This window comes from Symphalangus syndactylus, chromosome 9 (assembly GCF_028878055.3).
Source record: "Symphalangus syndactylus isolate Jambi chromosome 9, NHGRI_mSymSyn1-v2.1_pri, whole genome shotgun sequence".
Lineage (NCBI taxonomy): Eukaryota > Metazoa > Chordata > Mammalia > Primates > Hylobatidae > Symphalangus > Symphalangus syndactylus.
Window position 1 is genome coordinate 63,719,814 of NC_072431.2, and position 23,526 is coordinate 63,743,339.

The 23,526-nt window shown below is 51.1% G+C and overlaps 2 protein-coding genes and 1 long non-coding RNA gene across 4 annotated transcripts in view; 2 read left to right on the forward strand and 1 right to left on the reverse strand.

Moving 5' to 3' along the window:
- The window catches only part of LOC129490681 (ephrin type-B receptor 4-like), a 79,647-nt gene extending 73,658 nt beyond the window's left edge, over positions 1 to 5,989 (forward strand). Inside the window, 2 exon segments of the mRNA XM_063646335.1 lie at positions 543 to 667; positions 5,800 to 5,989. Of these exon segments, the coding sequence (XP_063502405.1) occupies positions 543 to 667; positions 5,800 to 5,989 (315 nt within the window).
- A 7,546-nt stretch (positions 5,990 to 13,535) lies between these two features.
- LOC129489794 (speedy protein E12-like) lies at positions 13,536 to 21,654 on the forward strand. Of its 2 annotated transcripts, XM_055292918.2 has the most exons (7): positions 13,536 to 13,676; positions 14,635 to 14,802; positions 16,141 to 16,199; positions 17,411 to 17,496; positions 19,845 to 20,088; positions 20,211 to 20,315; positions 21,180 to 21,654. In XM_055292918.2, exons 1-6 carry the CDS (start codon positions 13,559 to 13,561, stop codon positions 20,268 to 20,270), a joined length of 735 nt encoding a protein of 244 aa, XP_055148893.1. In that variant the 5' UTR covers positions 13,536 to 13,558; the 3' UTR covers positions 20,271 to 20,315; positions 21,180 to 21,654. The 2 variants fall into 2 exon arrangements, 1 of the variants encoding a protein (XP_055148893.1); XR_010122573.1 differs by lacking the exons at positions 13,536 to 13,676; positions 20,211 to 20,315; positions 21,180 to 21,654 and having other exon boundaries at positions 14,508 to 14,802; positions 16,057 to 16,199; positions 17,022 to 17,496; positions 19,845 to 19,902.
- LOC134731330 (uncharacterized) lies at positions 19,186 to 20,019 on the reverse strand. The gene is made up of 2 exons (XR_010113514.1): positions 19,934 to 20,019; positions 19,186 to 19,651 (listed from the first exon to the last, which is right to left on the reverse strand). It is a non-coding gene; the product is annotated as an uncharacterized lncRNA (long non-coding RNA).
- Positions 21,655 to 23,526: the final 1,872 nt, after the last annotated feature.

The window sequence follows — 23,526 nt, forward strand, 5'->3', positions numbered from 1 at the left end:
GCTGAGATCATGCCACTGCACTCCAGGCTGGGTGACGAGTGAAACTCAAAAGAAGGAAGGAAGGGAGGGAGGGAGGGAGGAAGGAAGGGAAGAAAGGAAGGAAGGAAGGGGCCGGGCGCAGTGGCTCAAGCCTGTAATCCCAGCACTTTGGGAGGCCGAGGCAGGCGGATCACGAGGTCAGGAGATCGAGACCATCCTGGCTAACACAGTGAAACCCCATCTCTACTAAAAATACAAAAAATTAGCCGGACGTGTTGGCGGGCGCCTGTAGTCCCAGCTACTCGGGAGGCTGAGGCAGGAGAATGGCATGAACCCGGGAGGCGGAGCTTGCAGTGAGCCGAGATCGCGCCATTGCACTCCCGCCTGGGAGACAGAGCAAGACTCCGTCTCAAAAAAAAAAAAAAAAAAAAAAAAAAAAGAAAGGAAGGAAGGATGGGAGGGAGGGAGGGAGGGAAACCGCTCTCATGAAGGAAGGAAGGGAGGGAGGGAGAAAAACTGCTCTGGTGCTTCCCCAGCACCGAAAAACCACTCTCCCCTGCCAGGTCTGCGGCATGTGTGGGAACTTCAATGATGAGGAAGAGGATGAACTAATGATGCCCAGCGACAAACTAGCACATAGTGACAGTGAATTTGTGAACAGTTGGAAAGATAAGAGCATTGACCCAAGGTAGTGGTCCCTTAAGACCCTCTAGCTTTTCTTTTTTTTTTTTTTTTTTTTTTTATTATACTTTAGGGTTTTAGGGTACATGTGCACAATGTGCAGGTTTGTTACATATGTATCCATGTGCCATGTTGATTTCCTGCACCCATTAACTCGTCATTTAGCATTAGGTGTATCTCCTAATGCTGTCCCTCCCCCCTCCCCCCACCCCACAACAGTCCCCGGAGCGTGATGTTCCCCTTCCTGTGTCCATGAGTTCTCATTGTTCAATTCCCACCTATGAGTGAGAACATGCGGTGTTTGGTTTTTTGTCCTTGCGATAGTTTACTGAAAATGATGTTTTCCAGTTTCATCCATGTCCCTACAAAGGACACGACCTCATCATTTTTTATGGCTGCATAGTATTCCATGGTGTATATGTGCCACATTTTCTTAATCCAGTCTATCGTTGTTGGACATTTGGGTTGGTTCCAACTCTTTGCTATTGTGAATAGTGCCGCAATAAACATACGTGTGCATGTGTCCTTATAGCAGCATGATTTATAGTCCTTTGGGTATATACCCAGTAATGGGATGGCTGAAGACCCTCTAGCTTTTCTTTCTCTTTCTTTCTCTTTCTTTCTTTTCTTTCTTTCCTTTGCTTTCTTTTCCTTCCTTCCTTCCTTCCTTCCTCTCTCTTTTTCTTTTCTTTTCTTTCTCTCCTTTCTTTCTTTTTTTTTTTCTGAGACAGAATCTTGCTCTGTCGCCCAGGCTGGAGTGCAGTGGTGTGATCTCAGCTCACTGCAACCTCCACCTCCCGGGCTCAAGTGATACTCCTCCGTCAGCCTCCCAAGTAGGTGGGATTACAGGCACCCACCACCATGTCTGGCTACTTTTTGTAGTTTTTAGTAGAGACGGGGTTTCACCATATTGGCCAGGCTGGTCTTGAGCTCCTGACCTCAGGCGATGTGGCCACCTTGGCCTCCTGAAGTGCTGGGTAATCATGAGCCACTGCGCCTGGCCCCTCTAGCTTTCCTTTTTTTCTTTTTCTTTTTTTTTTTTTTTTTTTTTTTTGAGGCGGAGTCTCGCTCTGCCGCCCAGGCTGGAGTGCAGTGGCGCGATCTCGGCTCACTGCAAGCTCCGCCTCCCGGGTTCACGCCATTCTCCTGCCTCAGCCTCTCCGAGTAGCTGGGACTACAGGCGCCTGCCACCACGCCCGGCTAATTTTTTGTATTTTTTAGTAGAGATGGGGTTTCACCGTGGTCTCGATCTCCTGACCTCGTGATCCGCCCGCCTCGGCCTCCCAAAGTGCTGGGATTACAAGCGTGAGCCACCGCGCCCGGCCTTCTTTTTCTTTTTGAGGTGGCGTTTTGCTCTGTCACCCAGGCTGGAGTGCAGTGGCGCAATCTTGGCTCACTGCAACCTCTGCTTCCGGGGTTTGAGCAATTCTTGTGCCTCCACCTCCCGAGTAGCTGGGATTACAGGTGCACGCCACCACGCCCCACCCCCAGCTAATTTGTGTATTTTAGGTAGAGATGGAGTTTCACCATGTTGGCCAGGCTGGCCTTGAACTCCTGACCTCAAGTGATGCGCCCCACACAGCCTCCCAAAGTGCTAGGATTACAGGCATGAGCCACTGTGCCCGGCCACCCCTCCAGCTTTTCATAGGAACGTGAGCTAGGGAGCCAGACTGTAGGGCACACCTGGGGCAGGAAGACCAGAATATTCCTTTTTTCTTCTTCTTCAATTTTTAAATTTTTTGTAGAGACAGGGTCTCGCCATGTTTGCCCAGGCTGGTCTCAAACTCCTGGGCTCAAATGATCCTCCCACCTTGGCCTCCCAACGTGCTGGGATTACAGGCCAGAATGTTGCTTTGTGTGTGTGATTTGAGGGCAATGACTTCTGGGCATTCTGGGGCGATGTGTGTAATTGATGCATCTCAAGGCTGCTAGAACCCACTTGAGGAAATGTGAAAGTCTTCCTTTCCTCGCTTAGAAACCTTGGAGGAGGAGCAGGAGCACAGGCTCATGCCTGTAATTCCAGCACTTTGGGAGGCCAAGACTGGAGGATCACTTGAGGCCAGAAGTTTGAGACCAGCCTGGGCAACATAGCAAGACCTCATCTCTACAGAAAAAAAAAAAAAAAAGGAAAGAAAGAAATATAACCAAGTGTGGTTAGTCCCAGCTACTCACAAGGCTGAGGTGGGGCGATCCCTTGGGCCTGGGAGATTGAAGTTGCAGTGAGCCTTGATCACGCCACTGCACTCCAGACTGGGCGACAAGAGTGAAACTCCATCTCCAAAAAAAAAAAAAGATAACCGGCCGGGCGCGGTGGCTCAAGCCTGTAATCCCAGCACTTTGGGAGGCCGAGGCGGGCGGATCACGAGGTCAGGAGATCGAGACCATCCTGGCTAACACGGTGAAACCCCGTCTCTACTAAAAATACAAAAAATCAGCCGGGCGCGGTGGCGGGCGCCTGTAGTCCCAGCTACTCGGGAGGCTGAGGCAGGAGAATGGCGTGAACCTGGGAGGCAGAGCTTGCAGTGAGCCGAGATCGCGCCACTGCACTCCAGCCTGGGTGACAGAGCGAGACTCTGTCTCAAAAAAAAAAAAAAAAAAGATAACCAACAACAACAAAAAAGATTTCCATCCTGGGCAACATAGCAAGATCCCATCTCTAAAAAAATACAAATATTAGCTAGGCATGGTGGTGCCTGCTTGCAGGCTTGTAGTCCCAGTTACTTGGGAGTCTGAGGTGGGAGAATTGCTTGAGCCCAGGAGTCTGAGGCTACAGTGAGCTATGATTGCACCACTGCACTCCAGCCTGGGTGACACAGTGAGACCCTATCTCAAAAAAAAAAAAAAAAAAATTCCTCTTTATCCTTGACTTTAAGTGGTTTAATAATGATAGAACCCTATATAGACACATTAATTTATGCTGTTTGTTCTTGGAGTATGTTTTTGATTTGAGGACTTGTATGTCTCTTTAGTTCTTTTTTTCTTTCTTTTCTGTTTTTTTTTTTTTTTTTGAGATGGAGTCTTGCTCTGTCACCCAGGCTGGCGTGCAGTAGCACGATATTGGCTCACTGCAACCTCTCCCTCCCGGGTTCAGGGGATTCTCTTGCCTTAGCCTCCTGAGTAGGTGGGACTACAGGTGCACGCCACCACGCCAGGCTAATTTTTGTATTTTTAGTAGAGACGAGGTTTCACCATATTGGCCAGGCTGGTCTGAAACTCCTGACCTCAGTTGATCCACTTGCTTCAGCCTCCCAAAGTGCTGGGTTTATAGGCATGAGCCAACACGCCCAGCCTAGTTTTTGAAAATTCTCATTGATTGTCCATCATATATTGCTTCTCTGTGATTTTCTGCTGTTTTTCTAAAACTTCCAGTAGCCCTGTGTTGCAATCCCTCCATCTTTCTCCCATTTCTCATAATTGCTCTTTTGTGAATTTCGTCTTTGGCTCCTAGTGCTCTTGTGTTGGTCTGGACCCTTCTAGTAACAGAACGGCCATCTGAATGGAGGTCCATGCAGGGTTTCTCTCTCTCTCTCTTTTTAGAGACAAGGACTTTTCTTTTTTTTCTTGCTTCATTGTGTATGCTGGAGTGCAGTGGTGCGATCTCGGCTCACTGCAATCTCTGCCTCCCAGGTTCAAGCAATTCTCCTGCCTCAGCCTCCCAAGTAGCTGGGATTACAGGTGCAAGCCACCACACCCGGCTAACTTTTGTATTTTTAGTAGAGATGGGGTTTCACAATGTTGGCCAGGCTGGTCTCGAACTTCTGACCTCAGGTAGTCTGCCTGCCTTAGCCTCCCAAAGTGCTGGGATTACAGGTGTGAGCCACTGTACCTGGCCTAGAGACAGGGTCTTGCTCTGTTGTCCAGGCTGGAGTGCAGTGGTGCAATCCTAGCTCACTGCAACCCCCAACTCCTGACTTCAAGAGATCATTCCTCCTCAGTCTTCAGAGTAGCTGGGACCACAGGTGCGTGCTACCATGCCTGACTAAGGTTTCTCTCAAAAGTGACATTGAGATCTGAAGGGTGGCAAAATGTCATTTAGGAACAGGGGAAGGTAGGGCTGGGGGAGTCCTCCAGGCAATAGAAACAGGATTTATGAAGATGAGATGGTGCCTCACATAAAGGGCTGGGAGGGTGCAGATTGGAAGCCACCAGAAGGCTCTAGCCCAAGAGAAGACTTGATACATTGGCAGATTCTTCTGGCTGCCTTGTGGAGTAGAGGACAGGAGAAGGTCAAGGGCAGGGGTGGGGAGTCCAGCCTGGAAGTGATTGCAGCCTAGCTGAGAGAGCCGTGGTGGCCAGAACCAGTGAGGTAGCAGTGGGGATGGAGAGAGAGAGGAGGGATGCAGAGATGTTTAGGTCGTGAGCTGGCTGGTGATGGATAGCATGGGGCAGGCTGGTGGTGGTGAAGGGGTCCAGGGTCCAGCTGCCACTAGGAGGGTAGGGAGGTTTGGGCACAACCCCTTGTCTTTCTGATCCTTGTTCAGGTGAGATCCCCCTGCACAAATTTCACTTGCTTTTTTTTTTTTTTTTCCTGAGCCATTTCAGACTGCCTCCTGGGAATGAGGTCTGTATAATTTTATTTATTTATTTATTTATTTATTTATTTATTTATTTATTTAGACAGTCTTGCTCTGTTACCCAGGCTGGAGTGCAGTGGTGCGATCTCGGCTCACTGCAACCTCCGCCTCCTGGGTTCAAGCGATCCTCCTGATTCAGCCTCCCGAGTAGCTGGGACTACAGGCACGTGCCACCACATCTGGTTAATTTTTGTATCTTTAGTAGAGACAGAGTTTCACCATGTTGGCCAGGCTGGTCTTGAACTCCTGGCCTCAAGTGATCCACCTGCCTCGGCCTCCCAAAGTGCTGGGATTATAGGCGCGAGCCTCTGTCTACAGAATCTTGTAGCCTACAAAAATCTTCTGGCCTCTGTCTGCAGAATCTTGTGTCTACCCTGTGCTAGCCTCTCCTCTGACCCACTGGGAGTGTTAAGTCCGTTATTCTGGGCTTTTGCTCCAGCTGTGATGAACACTATGGTTCTACCTCAGTCCTGAGCCTGGGCCCAGCTGTGTGAGCCTGGCCCGACCCCTGTCCCAGGGCTGGAAACTAATTTCATGTCTTCAGGTCCTACTGTAATCTAAACAGGCTATCCAGAAGAGAATCCTTCACCAGCCCAAGTGTGAGCAGGCCTGGAGACTCTGCTGCTGAACTGCACCCCCTGATGGCCAGCCTGGATGTCACCTCTATCCTGCTTGAGCCAGGCTCCCTGGATCCCTGGACCACCTCCACTCCAGACCAGACAATGGGGAAGCTGCTGGTCCCACACCATTTCTGAGTTTTCTCCTCTTTCCTTCTGCTTAAAGTTCCCTCCAAGGATTTAAGTGCAAGTCATCCCAGAAACCCAGGTAGGGGAGTAGAGAGGCCAGATACGGCCAGGAAGGCTGCCAAGAAAGGGGTGTTAGCCGGGCACAATGGCTCAGGTCTGTAAGCCCAGAACTTTGGGAGGCTGAGGCCAGAAGATTGCTTGAGCCTAGGAGAATTGCTTGAGACCAGCCTGGGCAACGTGGCGAAACCCTATCTACAAAAAAACCCACACAAAAATTAGCTGGATGTGGTGGTGTGAACCTGTAGTCCCAGCTACTTGAGGCAGAGGTTGCAGTGAGCCCAGATCACAGCATTGCACTCCAGCCTGGGTGACAGAGCAAGATGAAAGAGGAGAGAGGGAGGGAGGGAGAAAGGAAGGAAAGGAGAAAGAGAGGGAGGGAGGAAAGAAGGAAGGGAGGAAGGGAGGGAAGGAGAGGGAGGGAGGGAGGAAGGAGGGAAACTGCCAGGAGCGGTGGCTCACGCCTGTAATCCCAGCACTTTGGGAAGCTGAGGTGGGTGGATCTCTTGAGGTCAGGAGTTTAAGACCAGCCTGGCCAACATGGGGAAATTCCCTCTCTACTAAAAATATAAAATTAACTGGCTGTGGTGGCACATGCCAGTAATCCCAGCTACTTAGGAGCTGAGGCAAGAGAATCACTTGAACCTGGGAGGCAGAGGTTGCAGTGAGCTGAGATCACACCACTGCACTCCAGCCTGGGCGACAAGAGCAAAATGCCATCAAAAGAAAAAACCAAAAGAATGAAAAAAGAAATGGGTGTTATCAAGGAAGTCACCAGTTACCAGTGTGGGCAATTGAGCTTAAACCTGTTGAGGACCTCTGGGAGGCAGTACAGAATGTGGAAACTCATGGTTGTCCCACCTGTGTGGGGTCATGTGGCTAAGCTCTTTATACACCCATTGTCATCAGTCATTGGCTAAGAGCAGCCCTGGGGGAGGGACCTTCATGCATTTGCTTCTGCTCTGCTCTGGCAGACTCAGGTAAGAGCTACAGATGCTGATGGCTGAATGTCCCACCTGGGCCCGGAATGGCAGCATCAAGCACCCTCTTAGCCTAGCTCAGAAGTCAGAGTTCCTGTTTCATCAGTTGCAAAGCAGAGACAATGCCATCTGCCCGATAGCAGAGCAAAAGGCAGGTGGGAGCAGGGTCCTCTGAGAGCTGAGGAGGGGCTGGAGTGGCCCTCGGTGCTGTGCACATGTGCCCTAGGTACATGGGAATTGGACCTGGATCCTCCCTTCCCCCTAGCTCTGGCCACTGGCTCCTGCTGATGTGATGTTCTTGTTCTAAAAACAGATATGTCACACCTCAAGCAGATCTGCAGTCCCTTGACAGCAGCCTTGTCTGGCACATAAAGGACCTCTGCCTCTCTGCATGGCTTCCCAGGGCCCTGGAGAACAGTGAGGGCCAGTCGAAGGGGGCTGCTCCAGAGGGCAGCACAGCCCGGGACCCCATCTCCCCAGCCCCTGTGGGAAGGGGGATGTTCCTGGAGTGGGGGCCCAGTTGGTCTTAGAGCTCTGCTAACAGATGGTTGGTACCTCCGAAGGCTGAACTGGGGAACCATTTTATTCTTTGCTGCCCAGCCTCTTTTTTTAATTTGAGATGGAGTCTCACTCTGTCACCCGGGCTGGAGTGCAGTGGCGCCATCTCAGCTCACTGCAACTTCTGCCTCCCAGGTACAAGCGATTCTCCTGCCTCAGCCTCCCGAGTAGCTGGGATTACAGGTGCCCACCACCACACCTAGCTATTTTTTGTATTTTTGGTAGAGATGGGGTTTCGCCATGTTGGCCAGGCTGGTCTTCTACTCCTTACCTCAGGTGATCCACCTGCCTTGGCTTCCCAAAGTGCTGGGATTACAGGCGTGAGCCATTGCACCAGGCCACCACCCAGCCACTTGGTTCCTCTGGGTGACAAGATTCAACGTGTCCCTGAGGCTAGGGGCTTCCTGTCCAGAGCAGGGTGGCCCCATCATCAGAGAGGAGCCTCCTACTTCAGGAATCCTGAGGCCCATGGAGCCTGGGTATCCTCTCTACTCTTCTCCCAGAAGGTATTTGCCCCAGGCACTTTGCAGACCAACCAGGAACCATGGCAGAAGGCCAGGAATGGCTGGGGGCTGGTGGGAAGGATCAGGCCCAGCCCAGGCATTGCCACTCTAGGGTCTCAAGGGTTCCCTGTCACTTTGGCCATTCTGTTGCTAGTGTTCCTGGGCCCTTGGCAGCTGGGACCATTGAGTCCTCCCCACTGGGGGTGCTGGGGCCAGTCCTAGCCAGGGCAGAGAGTGGGTCAGCTGTCTCAGCTCCTTGAGTGGTTGGTGCTGGTACTGGTCTCATGGTTTTAGACCTGGTACCCCGTGGGTATGGGGAGCCCTGGGCACCTGTGGGCCTACTTATGGAAGGCATCCTCTTCTCTTACCAGGTACTGCCAACCCTGTGGTGCAGCTGCTGCCTCAGTTTCCCCTCATGCTCCAGGTCCCCACTGTGGCGGTTGCTCTTCCCTGAGATCCAGCCAGTGTAGCTGAGTCCCTGGTGTCTTGCTAACTTCCTGCCAGCCCCTGAACCCAGAACTCTCTCTTTCCCTTGGCCACTGGCTAAGAGCCTCTACCACTGAAAAAACTCAGTTTCCTAGCCAGGTGCAGTGGCTCATGCCTGTAACCTCAGCACTTTGGGAGGCTGAGGCAGGAGGATCGCTTGAGAACAGGAGTTTGTGACCAGCCTGGGCAACATAGTGAGACCCCACCTCAAAAAAAAAGCCAGGCGGGCCGGGCGCGATGGCTCACGCCTGTAATCCCAACACTTTGGGAGGCCGAGGCGGGCGAATCACAAGGTCAGGAGATCGAGACCATCCTGGCTAACAGGTGAAACCCCGTCTCTACTAAAAATACAGAAAAATTAGCCGGGCGTAGTGGCGGGTGCCTGTAGTCCCAGCTACTTGGGAGGCTGAGGCAGGAGAATGGCATGAACCTGGGAGGCGGAGCTTGCAGTGGGCCGAGATTGCGCCACTGCACTCCAGCCTGGGCGACAGAGCGAGACTCCGTCTCAAAAAAAAAAAAAAAAAAGCCAGGCATGGTGGTGCACATCTGTAGTCCCAGCTACTTGGGGGATTACTCGAGCCTGGGAGGTTGAGGCTGCAGTGAGCTATGAGGGGTGCCACTGCACTCCAGCTTGGGAGACAGAGTATGACCCTGTCTCAGTAACAAAAACCAAAACCAACCAACCAAACAAAAAAGGAAAAACCCTCATTTTCCTTCTCTGTTATATGGGTGATAATGCCCACCCTATAGAGTTGTTGGAAGGCATAGTTATAGGATTTTTAACACATTTGACACTCCCCGGTAGATAGCAGGTGCTCAGTTAAAAGTGAGAATCGGCTGGGCATGGTGGGTCATGCCTGTAATCCCAGCACTTTGGGAGGCTGAGGCGGGCGGATCACCTGAGGTCAAGAGTTTGAGACCAGCCTGGCCAACGTGGTGAAACCCCATCTCTACTAAAAATACAAAAATCAGCTGGGTATGGTTGTGGGCACCTGTAAGTACTCAGGAAGCTGAGGCAGGAGAACAACTTGAACCCAGGAGGTGGAGGTTGCAGTGAGTCATTGCACTCCAGCCTGGGCAACAAGAGTGAAACTCTGTCTCAAAAAAAAAAAAAAAAAGTGACAATGATCATTCCTAATGTTAATAACAGACTTCTTCATCTCTCTGCCTCTCACCTGACTCAGAGAGATTTTTGCTGCCATGATCTCTACATGTGAACTCCTCCCAAGAGTAGAGCTGCCCAGAAGGACCATCTGTGGTGATGGAAATGTTCTACGAATGTGCCATTCAATATGCCGGCCGCTTGAACACATGTCGTCCTGGCCCTCTTGGGCACTGGAATTGTGAGCAGCGTGACTGAGTATCTTAGTCCATTTGGGCTTCTATTACAGAAAACCATAGGCTGGTGGCTTAAACAACACACATTTCTCTCTCACAATTCCAAGATTGAGGAACCAGCAGATTGGTGTCTGGTGAGGGCCCACTTCCTGATTTGTGGATGGCTGTCTTCTCCCTGTATCCTCACATGATGGGGAGTGATGCAGTTTGGCTTTGAGTGCCCTGCTTAAATCTCATGTCGAGACCGGGTGCAGTGGCTCACACCTGCAATCCCAGTACTTTCGGAGGCCGAGGTGAGCGGATCACGTGAGGCCAGGAGTTCGAGATTAGCCTGGACCACATGGTGAAACCCTGTCTCCACTTAAAATACAAAATTAGCCGGGTGTGGTGGTGGGCACCTGTAATCCCAGCTACTTGGGAGGCTGAGGCAGGAGAATGGCTTGAACCTGGGAGGCAGAAGTTGCAGTGAGCCCAGATGGTGCCACTGCACTGCAGCCTGGGTGACAGAGTGAAACTGTCTCAAAAAAAAAAAGGCCTGGTGGGAGGTGATCAAATCATAGGACGGATTTCTCATGAATGGGTTGGGACCATCCCTTCCGTGTGTTTTCATGGTAGAGGGTTATCATGAGCTCTGCTTGTTTAAAAGTGAGTAGCACATCCCCACCTCTCTCATCCTCTTGTTCTGTTTTATATGTAAAAATAAAACAGAACAAAAATTACAATGCAGAATACCATTTCCAAATAAGATCTGGCCAGGCATGGTGGCTCATGCGTGTAATCCCAGTACTTTGGGAGGCTGAGCAGGGGCAGATCACATGAGGTCAGGAGTTCGAGAACAGCCTGGCCAACATGGTGAAACCCCGTCTCTATTAAAAATACAAAAATTAGCAGGTGGTATTCACCGAGGAGGCATGGGTGGGCACAGTGCTCATGCCTGTAATCCCAGCAGTTTGGGAGGTCGAGGTGGGTGGATCACTTGAGCTCAGGAGTTTGAGACCAGCCTGGCCAACATGGTGAAACGTCATCTCTACTTAAAATATAAAAATTAGAGGGGGGTGGTGGCACAAGTCTGTAATCCCAGGTACTCGGGAGGCTGAGGCAGGAGAATCGCTTGAACCTGGGAGGCGGAGTTTACAGTGAGCCGAGATTGTGCCATTGCACTCTGCACTCCAGCCAGGGTGGCAGAGTGAGACTCCATCTCAAAAAAAAAAAAAAAAAAAAGGCGGGGGGCGGAGATTAAGACATTCAGATAGAGACACCAGGGGTGTGTGTGCACAGGGGAAAGACCATGTGAAAACCCAGCAAGAAGGCGGCCATCTGCTCAACTTCCTGCGCTCAAGCAATGCTGCCACTTCAGCCTCCCGAGTGGCTGAGACTACAGGTGTGCACCACCACACCCTGCTAGTTTTTGTATTTTTTGTAGAGATGAGGTCTTGCTATGTTGCCTAGACTAGTTTCAAACTCCTGGCCTCAGTCAATCCTCCTACCTTGGCCTCCCAAAGTGCTGGGATTACAGGCATGAGCCACCACCTCTGGCCAGCTCCCACCTGTTGATCAAAGGAGCATCAAAGAATTTGCAGCCTCCAGAAGGAGGTCATTTCCTGCCTCTGAGTCTCAGTTTCCACATCTATGAAATACAGTTAATGATCGTTCACTCCAGCATTGTCGTGAAGGCTAAATTAAGTTGCATTTGGAAAAATATCTGGGACACAGTAGGTGTGTTTCTCATACCCAGAGTCAGTGTTTAGCAGAGGGTTAGTAGCTGCCTCCAGAGCATGAAGGGCTCTTCCTGACTTTAACTGTGAGGAATGCTTTGGGTTAAAAGATTGTACTTTTCTGGGTTCAGCTGAAAGGTGGAGAGCTCAGTGAGGTGGCTCACAACAGTAATTCCAATGCTTTCGGAGGCCAAGGTGGGAGGATCACTGTTGCCCAGGAGGTTGAGAGCAGCTTTTTTTTTTTTTTTTTTTTTTTTTGAGACGGATTCTTGCTCTGTCACCCAGGCTGGAGTGCAGTGGCGCAATCTCGGCTCACTGCAAGCTCCGCCTCCCGGGTTCACGCCATTCTCCTGCCTCAGCCTCTCCGAGTAGCTGGGACTACAGGCGCCCGCCACCACGCCCGGCTAATTTTTTTTGTATTTTTAGTAGAGACAGGGTTTCACCGTGGTCTCGATCTCCTGTTGCCCAGGAGGTTGAGAGCAGCTTAAGCAACATAGTAAGACCCTGTTTCTACACACACACACACACACACACACACACACATTAGCTAGGCGTGGTGGCATGCGCCTGTAGTTGCAGCTACTTGGGAGGCTGAGATGGGTGGATTGCTTGAGGCAAGGAGTTTGAGACAAGCCTGGTCAACATAGTGACACCCCATCATCCCCCAAAATAATTTTTCTTTAAGGCACAGCCTCACTCTGTTGCCCATGCTAGAGTGCAGTGGTGTGATCTCACCTCGTTGCAACCTCTGCCTCCCGGGTTCAAGCGATTCTTGTGTCTCAGCCTCCTGAGTAGCTGGGATTACAGGTATGCACCACCACGCCTGGCTAATTTTTGTATTTTTAGCGGAGATGGGGTTTTGCCATGTTGGTCAGGCTGGTCTTGAACTCCTGGCCTCAAGTGATCCGTCTGCCTTGGCCTCCCAAAGTGCTGGGATTACAGGCGTGAGCCACTGTGCCTAGCCACAATAAATCATTTTTTAAAGGTTAAATTTAACCTCATTTAAGTAATACATGTAAGTCTCATTGAATAATTGAAGCCAGTTTGTGAGGTAAAGTCTATTATTATGTGCATTTTAATTCTTAGCATTAATTTTTGGCATTTAATTATAGCCTCATAAGTACAGATAAAAACAGGACTTGCTGGCCTGGCACAGTGGCTCATGCTTGTAATCCCAGCACTTTGGGAGGCCAAGGCGGGCGGATCACGAGGTCAGGAGATCGAGACCACGGTGAAACCATGTCTCTACTAAAAATACAAAAAAATTAGCCGGGCGTGGTGGCGGGCACCTGTAGTCCCAGCTACTCAGAGAGGCTGAGGCAGGAGAATGGCGTGAACGTGGGAGGCGGAGCTTGCAGTGAGCCGAGATCGCGCACTGCACTCCAGCCTGGGTGACAGAGCGAGACTCCGTCTCAAAAAAAAAAAAAAAAAGACTTGCTATTGTTGCCACCTATTTTCTTTAAAGATGACAAGCAGCATCTTATTTGTGTTAACACAAGTCATCCACATAACAAAGATAGATAAGAAAAGTGGCCAGGTATGGTGGCTCATGCCTCTGCTGGGACAGGGAACAGAGGGATGCGGAGACCCTGAAGATGCTTTTGGACAATGGTCTGCGGTTAGGACAGTGGCAGGAGATACCATTCACTCAGGGTCTCCAGGACAAGAGATCAGCCTGGCAGTTACATGTGTTTCTTTTCAAACTCGTTGCCAGGTTGGACTGACCGATGACATCAGAGATTCCGACCTTCCTGATTGGAAGGACCGGACTCTGTGGGCACCTGGAAGTTCAGTTGGATAACAGCATCTTCTCAGAGCTGATCTCCACTCCTGACTTCTCCCAGTCTCGAGAATTGATAACACACTCTTCGGGATCCTACCAGTGCCCACGAGAAGGCCACGGACAGAACAGAGACTAGTTTCCGTGAGAGGGGATAGATTATGGGAAACATCATGACCTGCTGTCTACCGCACCCCCAGGATGAGCAGAGCCCCCAGCGGAGCACCTCGGGGTACCCCCTCCAGGAGGTGGTGGATGATAAAGTGTCGGGACCATCAGGTGAGGGGACTGGAGGAAGAAGAAGTGGGATAGGATTCACTAAGATGAAGGAAGGGCGCCGGGCACAGTGGCTCACGTCCGTAACCCCAACCCTTTGGGAGGCCGAGGCGGGCCGATCACCTGAGGTCAGGAATTCAAGACCAGCCTGGCCAATATGGTGAAAACCCATCTCTACTAAAAGTACAAAAATTAGCCAGGCGGTAGTGGTGCGCACCTGTAATCCAAGCTAATCGGGAGGTTAAGAGAGGAGAATCGCTTGAGCCTGGAAGGAAGAGGTTGCAGTGAGCCGAGATCATGCTACTGCACTCCAGTCTGGGTGAGAGAGTGAGACGCTGTGTCAAAAAAAAAAAAGAAGGGCCAGAGGTCAGGAAGGAGAACCTGAGGAGGGTGTGTGGGAAGAATGGAGAAATTCAGACCGGGTGCAGTGACTCACCCCTGTAATCCCAGCACTTGGGGAAGCCAAGGCAGGCAGATCACTTGAGGCCAGGAGTTTGAGACCAGCCTGGCCAAGATGGTGAAACCCCGTCTCTACTAAAAGGACAAAATTGAGCTGGGCATTATGGCAGGCACCTGTAATCCCAGCTACCTGAGAGGCTGAGGCAGGAGAATAACTGGAATCTGAGAGATGGATGTTGCAGTGAGCTGAGATTGCACCACTACACGCTAGCCTGGGCGACAAAGCAAGATTCTATCTCGAAACAAAAAAAAAAGGAGGGACTGAGAGAGCCAGGGACCAGGGAAGGACATGAGGCAGTGTTCAGAGGACAGAAAGACAGAAGAATGGGGAGGGGAAGGAGCGGCACGTGGGGTTGAGCAGAGGAGAAAGTCAGAAACATGGCTTGGAGAAGCCAGCAGTCTGTGAGGCTGGGGAGGATGGATAGTGGTTTGGGGTTTGCGGTCGGGCTCTAAGGGGATCAGTTGCAGAAGCGTTACACGGTGGCCTGGTTTCTTTACTCAGCCCCTGGGGGAGATCACAGCCCCCCAGGTAGGTCCTTTTGCCTGAAAAGGAAGAAGGAGTGGTCGGACGAATCTGAGGAGTCGTCAGAGGAGCCACAGAAGGAACTCAAGCGACAGCGAGTGTTGCTCATGCTCCCTGAGCACCACGAGGCCTTCAACAGGCTGCTCGGTAGGACACCCCAGAAGGCACCTCCAATCCTGTTCTTCCTAAAAAGAGGAAACTTCCAATAACCACAGTTTTCCAATGGGAAAAATATGCCCCCACTACTGGGTGAGCTCTCCATGCGGGAGGACTCTGAAGTGATCACTCATGAGGGACACTTAGGAGACGACAGAGGATTAGGTAGACTTGACAAAGGTTGGCGCTTGGGATAAGAAAGCTTGGTTTTGGGCCAGGCGCGGTGGCTCCTGCCTGAGATCCCAGCACGTTGGGAGGCTGAGGCAAGAGGATTGCTTGAACTCAGGACTTTGAGGCTGCGGTGAGCTATGACTGCACTACTGCACCCCAGCCTGGGTGACAGAGCAAAACTCTGTGTCAAGAGAAAAACCAAGGCTGGGCACGGTAGCTCATGCCTGTAGTCCCAGCTACTCAGGAGTCTGAGACAGGAGAATCGCTTAAACCCGGGAGGCAGAGGTTGCAGTGAGCCAACATCACGCCACTGCATTCCAGCCTGGCCCACAGAGCAAGACTCTGTCTCAAAATAAACTAATAAATAAATAAAAATAAAAATCAAATGAAGAAAAACAAAATCAATAAACAAAGAAAGTGGTTTCAGCTGTGCCCTCTGAAACTTAATGTCTCTTACTGACTTTTCTAAATCTAAGTGTCTCTATCCATAGTGGAGGATACCAAGGCCATGGTCACACCCTGATGTGACTGTCTCATGAGGAAATGATGGGAATTCCTTTATGACTCTGCAGTGGTCCCTCCGTGTCTGCTGGAGGGGGTCCTGGCTGATTCCCAGCTCTACATCCTGTAGATGCTCACACTCAGGGCCTCCTTCGGCCTCTTCTCAGGGGATTCTCAGAGCAGGAGCCTCTCTCCCTTGCCCAGTGAAACTCATTCTCCCGGCCGGGCGCGGTGGCTCAAGCCTGTAATCCCAGCACTTTGGGAGGCCGAGGCGGGCGGATCACGAGGTCACGAGATCGAGACCATCCTGGCTAACATGGTGAAACCCCGTCTCTACTAAAAATACAAAAAATTAGCCAGGCGTGTTGGCGGGCGCCTGTAGTCCCAGCTACTCGGGAGGCTGAGGCAGGAGAATGGCGTGAGCCCGGGAGGCGGAGCTTGCAGTGAGCCGAGATTGCGCCACTGCACTCCCGCCTGGGGGACAGAGCAAGACTCTGTCTCAAAAAAAAGAAACTCATTCTCCCCTCTCCCATCCACCTCACCCGTGGCCACAATCCTGAGACTTCCCCCCAGGAGGCACACTTCTCCTCGCTGCCCTGCTGCTCCCACGGAAACCCTGTCCTGCTTCTCATGCTGACATCTGCTCTCTAATCACAGAGGATCCTGTCATTAAAAGATTCCTGGCTTGGGACAAAGATCTGAGGGTGTCGGACAAGGTAAGGTTGCTCTCCATGTAACTGTGTTCCTGTTCCAATGCACGGCCAGGGGGAGGGCGCAGTTTCCAAACCCACAGTTCTCCCTCCACCACCTCCCACCAGATGCTCCTACAGTTTTTTGTTTTTTTGTTTTTTTTGTGAGACAGAGTCTTGCTCTCTTGCCCAGGCTGGAGGGCAGTGTCTCGATCTTGACTCACTGCAGCCGATGCCTCCTGGGTTCAAGCGATTCTCCTGCCTCAGCCTCCAAGCAGCTGGGATTACAGACGTGAACCACCACGCCAGGCTAATTTTTGTGTTTTTAGTAGAGACGGGGTTTTGTCATGTTGGCCAGGTTGGTCCTGAACACCTGACCTCAGGTGATCCACCTGCCTTGGCCTCCCAAAGTGCTGAGATTACAGACATCAGCCACTGTGCCCGAGCAGCTCCCACGGTCTTGAGTCTCGGCCTCCACACATTTTTTTTTTTTCTGAAACAGAGTCCAGCTCTGCTCCCCAAGATGGAGTACAGTGGCATGATCATAGCTCACTCTAATTCTTGGGCTCAAGCAATCCTCTTTGCTTAGCCTCCTGAAGAGCTGCCACTAGGCACATGCCACCATGCTCAACTAATTTTTGAAATATTCGTAGAAACAGGGTCTCACTGTGTTGCCCAGGTTGTTCGCAAACTGTTGGGCTCACGTGATCCTCCTGCCTCCACCTCTCAAAGTACTGGGATGACAGGCTTGAGCCGCCACTCCTGGCTATTTTTATGATTTGTCAGCATCTCCCTCGGGACTTGCTGGTCTCTTGCAGAGTGAATGAGTGGCCCCTGCCTCTCCTACAGGTCGTTTGGGATCTGAGCCCTCGGCCACAGTCTGGCCGCAGCCCTGAAGCTCCTGGCCCCTCTACTCTCAGCTCTTTGGGACAGTTCTCTGCCTGGCACACAAAAGACCCTCCTGACACCAGCCGACCTAGACACACCCCCTCCAGAGATCCCATCAGAGCCCACCATCCTGGAAGCATCACCGAAAACCCTTCCTCTGGCTTCTCGGATTTGCATCCGACCTTCGAATACCCCTCCACCCCGCAATTTCCACATGAGCACAGTCACCCCAACGCTGAGGTCCCTTCTCTGATGGGCAACCCCTCCCCAGTCCCCCATTCCACTATCTCCACAATCTTCCTCTCCCAAGATGTGACCTCTCCTTCTCTGTGTTCTTTTCTCTCCATCAGTACCTCTTGGCTATGGTCATAGCGTATTTTAGGCGGGCCGGCCTCCTCTCCTGGCAATACCAACGCATTCATTTCTTCCTGGCTCTGTGAGTGGTTTGCTACCTCCTATCAGTCAATATCTAATGCCCTGGGACAGCCGGGGAAGTGGGATTCCAGCCTTTCATTTATTCTTTCACCTATTTGTCCTCTTTACTCTGTGTACAAAAAAGACAGGATTATAGCATCTTAGACTGTTGTTTCTAAAAAGAAACTCAGGCTGCGCGTAGTGGCTTACGCCAGTAATCCCAGCACTTTGGGAGGCTGAGGCAAGCGGATAACCTGAGGTCAGGAGTTCGAGACCAAGCTGGTCAACGTGGGAAAACGCCGTCTCTATTAAAAATAGAAAAATTAGCCGGGCGTGGTGGTGTGCACCTGTAATCCCAGCTACTCGGGAGGCTGAGGCAACAGAACCCCTTGAACCCAGGAGGTGGAGGTTGCAGTAAGCTAAGGTTAAGCCACTGTACTCCAGCCTGGGTGACAGAGCGAGACTTTTCTGAAAGAAAAAAAAAAGCCAAAAATCCCAAAAATCCAATGCCAGTGTACAAATAAAAGAATAAAAGAGGCCGGGTGCGGTGGCCCATGCCTGTAATCCCAACACTTTGGGAAGCCAAGGCGGGTGGATCACAAGGTCAGGAGAGCGAGACCATCGTGGCTAACACGGTGAAACCCCGTCTCTACTTAAAAAAAAATAATAATAATAATTAGCCAGGTGTGGTGGCGGGTGCCCGTAGTCCCAGCTACTCGGGAGGCTGAGGCAGGAGAATGGCATGAATCTGGGAGGCGGAGCTTGCAGTGAGTGAGATCACACCACTGCACTCCAGCCTGGGCGACAGGGCGAGACTCCATCTCAAAAAAATAAATAAATAAAACAAAAGGAACTATAAACCGCTCCCAAGGAGAGAAGAAAAGGAGCAGAGGAATGGACATGACACTTCCCCCAGCAAGTAGATGTTTCTGGTTCTCTCTCTGTCCTTCCCACATCAACCACAAACGCCATCAACCTCCTCCGGGTTCCCATGACAGAGATCACTGTTCAGGTCCCCCTCGCATCACTCGAATCCACTGTCAAATGCTCCCTGCTAGGGTCTCCTGGAGTCTCTCCCCAAGCCAGGGGGCTTCCTAGGGCAGCCTGAGCATCTTTCCAAAGCATGACAACCTCACTGCCCATCTGAACAACTTCATTAGCTGATGTCTTTCTCTACCGAGGCCAGGGTCCACAGTGCCAATTCCGCCCTCTCTACAATCCCTACAGGCACACTGGCTCCGCCATCTTGGTGTTCTCTGGTTTGGCTTCACTGCTTCTTCCAAATGCCCTCCACCCGACTTTGCTTTTGTGTTTTCTGTCTGCGTGTCCCGCACACATGTGGTTCTGAAGGGAAGGACCCATTCCTTGAACTCAGTTCACCCCACAGCCTCTGGGATGCCTTCCCTCATCTTCCAACTTCTGCATGCCCATAGCTCTCTAGTTACATCCTGGACACTGGGATAAGGTCATCTGCCCTGATTACTCCCAGTCCCATTAGACTAGACGCCTGTAGAAGGCAGGGTCCTGGCAAGATATCAATGTATCCAATTTCTTTTATTTTTTTGAGACAGACTTGCCCTGTCCCCCAAGCTGGAGTGCAGTGGTGAGATCATAGCTCACTGCAGCCTCCATATCCTGGGCTCAAGCGATCCTCCCACCTCAGCCTCTTGATTAGCTCCGACTACAGGGCTGTGCCACCACACCTGGACAGTTTGTTTATTTATTTATTTATTTATTTATTGAGACAGAGTCTTGCTCTGACTGGAGAATGGAGTGGCCCAATCTCGACTCACTGCAACCTCCGCCTCCTGGGTTCACACAATTCCTATGCTTCAGCCTCTTGAGGAGATACGAATAACGCATATGCTACCACACCAGGATGATTTTTGTATTTTTCGTAGGGATGGGGTTTCTCCATGTTGACCAGGCTGGTCTCCAACTCCTGGTCTCAAGCGATCCACCCGCTTCAGCCTTCTAAAGTGCTGGGATTACAGGCATGAGCCACCGCGTCTGGCATATTTCTTATACTTGTAATAGAGGTGAGGGTCTTGCTATGTTGCCCAGGCCCGTGTCAAACTCCTGGCCTCAAGTGATCCTCCTGCTTCGGCCTCCCAATGTGCTGGGATTCCAGGCAAAAGCCACCACTCTTGGTCACCAATTAGGTTTTTGTCTCCATCCTGAAGGAGTGGGAGACGCCCTTGATCAGGTCTCTGTCCAGCAGAGCCCTCCTGAGGAAGGCGTGGCTCTCTGCAGGGTGGGTGCCAGTCCTGAGCTAGGGACGGTCCCCTGCCCTCCTCTCTGGGAAGCTGACCTCAGCCGGAGGTCTCTCCTGGTGGTGCCCCTGAGCAGTAACCTGATTTCTGTCCCCAGCTACCTGGCCAATGACATGGAGGAGGACGACGAGGCCCCCAAACAAAACATCTTCTACTTCCTGTACGGGGAGACCCGCTCTCACGTACCCTTGTTCCATAAGCGTCGGTTCCAGTTACGCCATTCCATGACCGGGAGGGCCAGGGAGAACCGCTCTCAGATAGCCTTGTTCCACAAGCTTCGGTTCCAGTTCTTCTGTTCCATGCGCTGCAGGGCTTGGGTTTCCCCGGAGGAGTTGGAGGAGGTGGGTGGGGCCTGGGGAGGTGGAGGAGGTGGGGAGGAATCGGGTGGGCTGGAGGCTGGATGAGGGGAGGGAGGGGTATCCTGGGGAGTCCCTGTCTTCTCAAAGGGCGTCTGGTTTTCCAGATCCAGGCTTATGACCCACAGCATTGGGTGTGGGCGCGAGATCGCGCTCGCCTTTCCTAGAGCTCCAGGGACCGTGGAGGCCTGAGGTCATCGGCCTGAGAGAAGGTACATCTGCATCCTCTGGGGTATAGGCAGAATATTGGGGTCTATTTCGGAAATCCGAAGAACCCAAATGCTTGATCCGGCTTCAAGCCTGGGCAACATGGCGAGATCCCCTCCACAAAAATACAAAAATTAGCCAGGCGATGTGGGAGGCATCTCTACTCCCAACAACTCAGGAGGCTGAGGCGGGAGGATCGCTGGAGCCTGGGAGGTCAGGGCCGCAGGGAGCCCTGATCCTGCCACTGCGCTCCAGCCCGGGTGACAGAGTGAGACCCTGCCTCAAGAATAATCATAAATACTGAGTTCGGGGAGGTTCATTATGATTGACGCACCTGAGGTACCGATTTGCGTCGAGGGTTCAGTGAAGCTTTGGTTTACATTTTGTGCAGCTAACCACGTTGAGCACAGAGCATGAGACTTCGTCATGAGGAGGGAGGATTAGGATTAGGCTTCCGGACTCGTGGTTCACGATGTTGTCACTTTAGAAACAGAGCTAGCATGGTTACAAGTTTAGATCTTAAGTGACACGAAAGGCCCCAGCTGTGATGAAGTTCAAAGCCACATTCTCTGAGGGTGCCCTACTCCCTGGGCAGACCCACCCAAAGTCCTTGCTATGAAGCAGATCACTGGGGCTGACCTTGGGTGTATTAAGTGAGTTTTGGAGTCATGGTCACCAAAGTGTGAGTATCACAGTTGAACACGATGGTTCAGAAGCAGGGTATAGAATGAAAGGCAGGAGATAAAAGTGCATTTCTGTGCATTTCTCAATTGCTCTGAACTCTAGTTAGACTTGACATGGGACGTGAATAACCTTCCTGTCTAGAGAGCTGCCTCCTTGAAGCGTCACATCGTCTCTCTCACTTCCAGAACACTGGGCCCAGGGGAGATGCGGATTTTCAGCAGGAACTTTATTCCAATGCTAATGGCAGACACCAGGAAGGAGGAGAGGAGCGATGTGTGCAGATCATCTAGAAGAACCTGGACCGTTCTTGTTGGAGCTGAATACAGTGATCACGTTGTCCTCCTAGGAGCAGGGGTGGGGGTGGGGGTGGGGGTTGGGGTACTTCTAGGAGTCCTTGGGGAAAAGTAAGAAACCAGGAGTGTTTCCAGCGATGTAGTAGTTCCGCTAAATTCTTATAAAAATAAATGTTTATTTCATATTTAGTGTATGTTTGAAATGTGAGAATTCAGATGTAATTTTTTTACCTTGCATTGGCATGTTTGTATGTTACTTTAAAGAGGATGTGTGTTCTAAAGGAGGGCATGAGCTGTGTGTTTTCAAGAGAACAATGCAGTGCGTCTCTTGGGGAAACATAATAAAGATCAACTTTTCTCACCTTCACAGCGAATGTGATCACCTTGGTCTGATTATTTCCTGTCAAGTCTTATTTTTCCTTAATGGGGTTGTGGTTATTTGAACATATTTATTAGCTCTGGAAGATAATCCTGTGTTGTTTTTTATGTAGAAAAAAACATAAGGCTGGGTGCAGTGTTCACACCTACAATCCCAGCAGTTTTGGAGGTCATGGCGGGAGGATCACTTGAGGCCAGGAGTTTGAGGCCAGCCTTAGCAACACAGCATCTACATCTATTTTTAATTTTTATTTTTTAACGAAAAACAATAGAAGAGAAGGCTTATCTCAAGTTACAGGGTTTTTTTGTTTGTTTTGGAGACAGAATCTTGCTCTGTCTCCCAGGCTGGAGTGCAGTGGTACAACCTCGGCTCCCTGCAACTTTCACCTCCGGGTTCAAGGGAATTCTCCTGCCTCAGCCTCCCAAGTAGCTGGGACTACAGGCACCCGCCTGTACGTCCGACTAACTTTTGTAAAAATAGTAGAGACGAGATTTCACCTCGTTGGCCAGGCTGGTCTCGAACTCCTGACTTCAAGTGATCCACCCACCTCGGCCTCCCAAAGTGCTGGGATTACAGGCATGAGCTACTGCGCCCAGATGCCAAGCTAGAGTTTTAAGGCAGGAAATGAGAGAAAGATATTGAGAGAGGAAAACCTGGTGGTAAGAAAACTCTAAAGGTGGCCGGGTGTGGTGGCTCATGCCCGTGATCCCAGCAGGAGTTTGAGACCAGCCTGGCTACCATGGTGAAACCCTGTCTCTACTAAAAATACAAAAATCAGGCAGGCGTGGTGGTGCACGCCTGTAATCCCAGGTATTTGGGAGGCTGAGGCAGGAGAATCACTAGCAGAGATTGTGTCTCCCCACCCCTTCTCAAAAAAAAAGGAAAGTTCCTGCAGCAGTTCAAGCTGTGAAAGGTAGGCACCCTGCCATGCAATTCTTTGTGATTTTTCTTTTTTATTTTTGGAGTCGGGGTCTTGCGCTATCACCCAGACTGGGGTGCAGTGGTGTGGTCATAGCTCACCGCGGCCTCAGACTCAATCTCAAACGATCCTCTTACCTTGCCTTTGAAATTGCTGGGATTATAAGCATGAGCCACCGCATCTGGCCTGTGTGACACAATTCTGTTTTTTTTTTTTTTTTGAGATGGAGTCTTTGCTCTGTCACCCAGGCTGGAGTGCGGTGGCGTGATCTCGGCTCACTGCAAGCTCCGCCTCCCGGGTTCACGACATTCTCCTGCCTCAGCTTCCCAAGTAGCTGGGACTACAGGCGCTCGCCACCGCGCCTGGCTAATTATTTTTTGTATTTTTAGTAGAGACGGGGTTTCACCATGTTAGCCAGATGGTCTCGATCTCCTGACCTCGTGATCTGCCCGCCTCGGCCTCCCAAAGTGCTGGGATTACACGCATGAGCCACCACGCCCGGCAACGAGATCTTTTTTTTCTTTTTTCCTTTGAGTTGGAGTTTCGCTCTTGTCCAGGCTGGAATACAATGGTGAAATCTTGGCTCACTGCAACCTCCTACTCCCGGGTTCAAGTGATTCTCCTGCCTCAGCCTCCCGTAGCTGGGATTACAGGCATGCGCCACCCTGCCTGGCTAATTTTGTATTTTTAGTAGAGACGGGGATTTGCCATGTTGTTCAGCCTGGTCTCGAACTCCTGACCTTAGGTGATTCACCTGCCTCGGCCTCCCAAAGTGCTGGGATTACAGGCGTGAGTCACCATGTCAGGCCAAAAAACTTTTTCTTTGTAGAGATGAGATCTTACTATATTGCCCAAGCTGGTCTCAAACTCCTGGGTTCAAGCAATCTTCCCACCTCTGCCTCCCAAAGTGCTGGGATTACAGGCATGAGCCATCATGCCCG

What these genes read in the sequence shown, in the direction of transcription:
- LOC129489794 (XM_055292918.2), top strand. Translation starts at nt 13,559, where the DNA reads ATGGGAAACATCATGACCTGCTGTCTACCGCACCCCCAGGATGAGCAG. An exon ending in ATCTGAGGGTGTCGGACAAG is followed by an intron (nt 16,200 to 17,410) that starts GTAAGGTTGCTC and finishes TCTCTCCATCAG; the next exon opens with TACCTCTTGGCTATGGTCAT. An exon ending in ATTCATTTCTTCCTGGCTCT is followed by an intron (nt 17,497 to 19,844) that starts GTGAGTGGTTTG and finishes TTCTGTCCCCAG; the next exon opens with CTACCTGGCCAATGACATGG.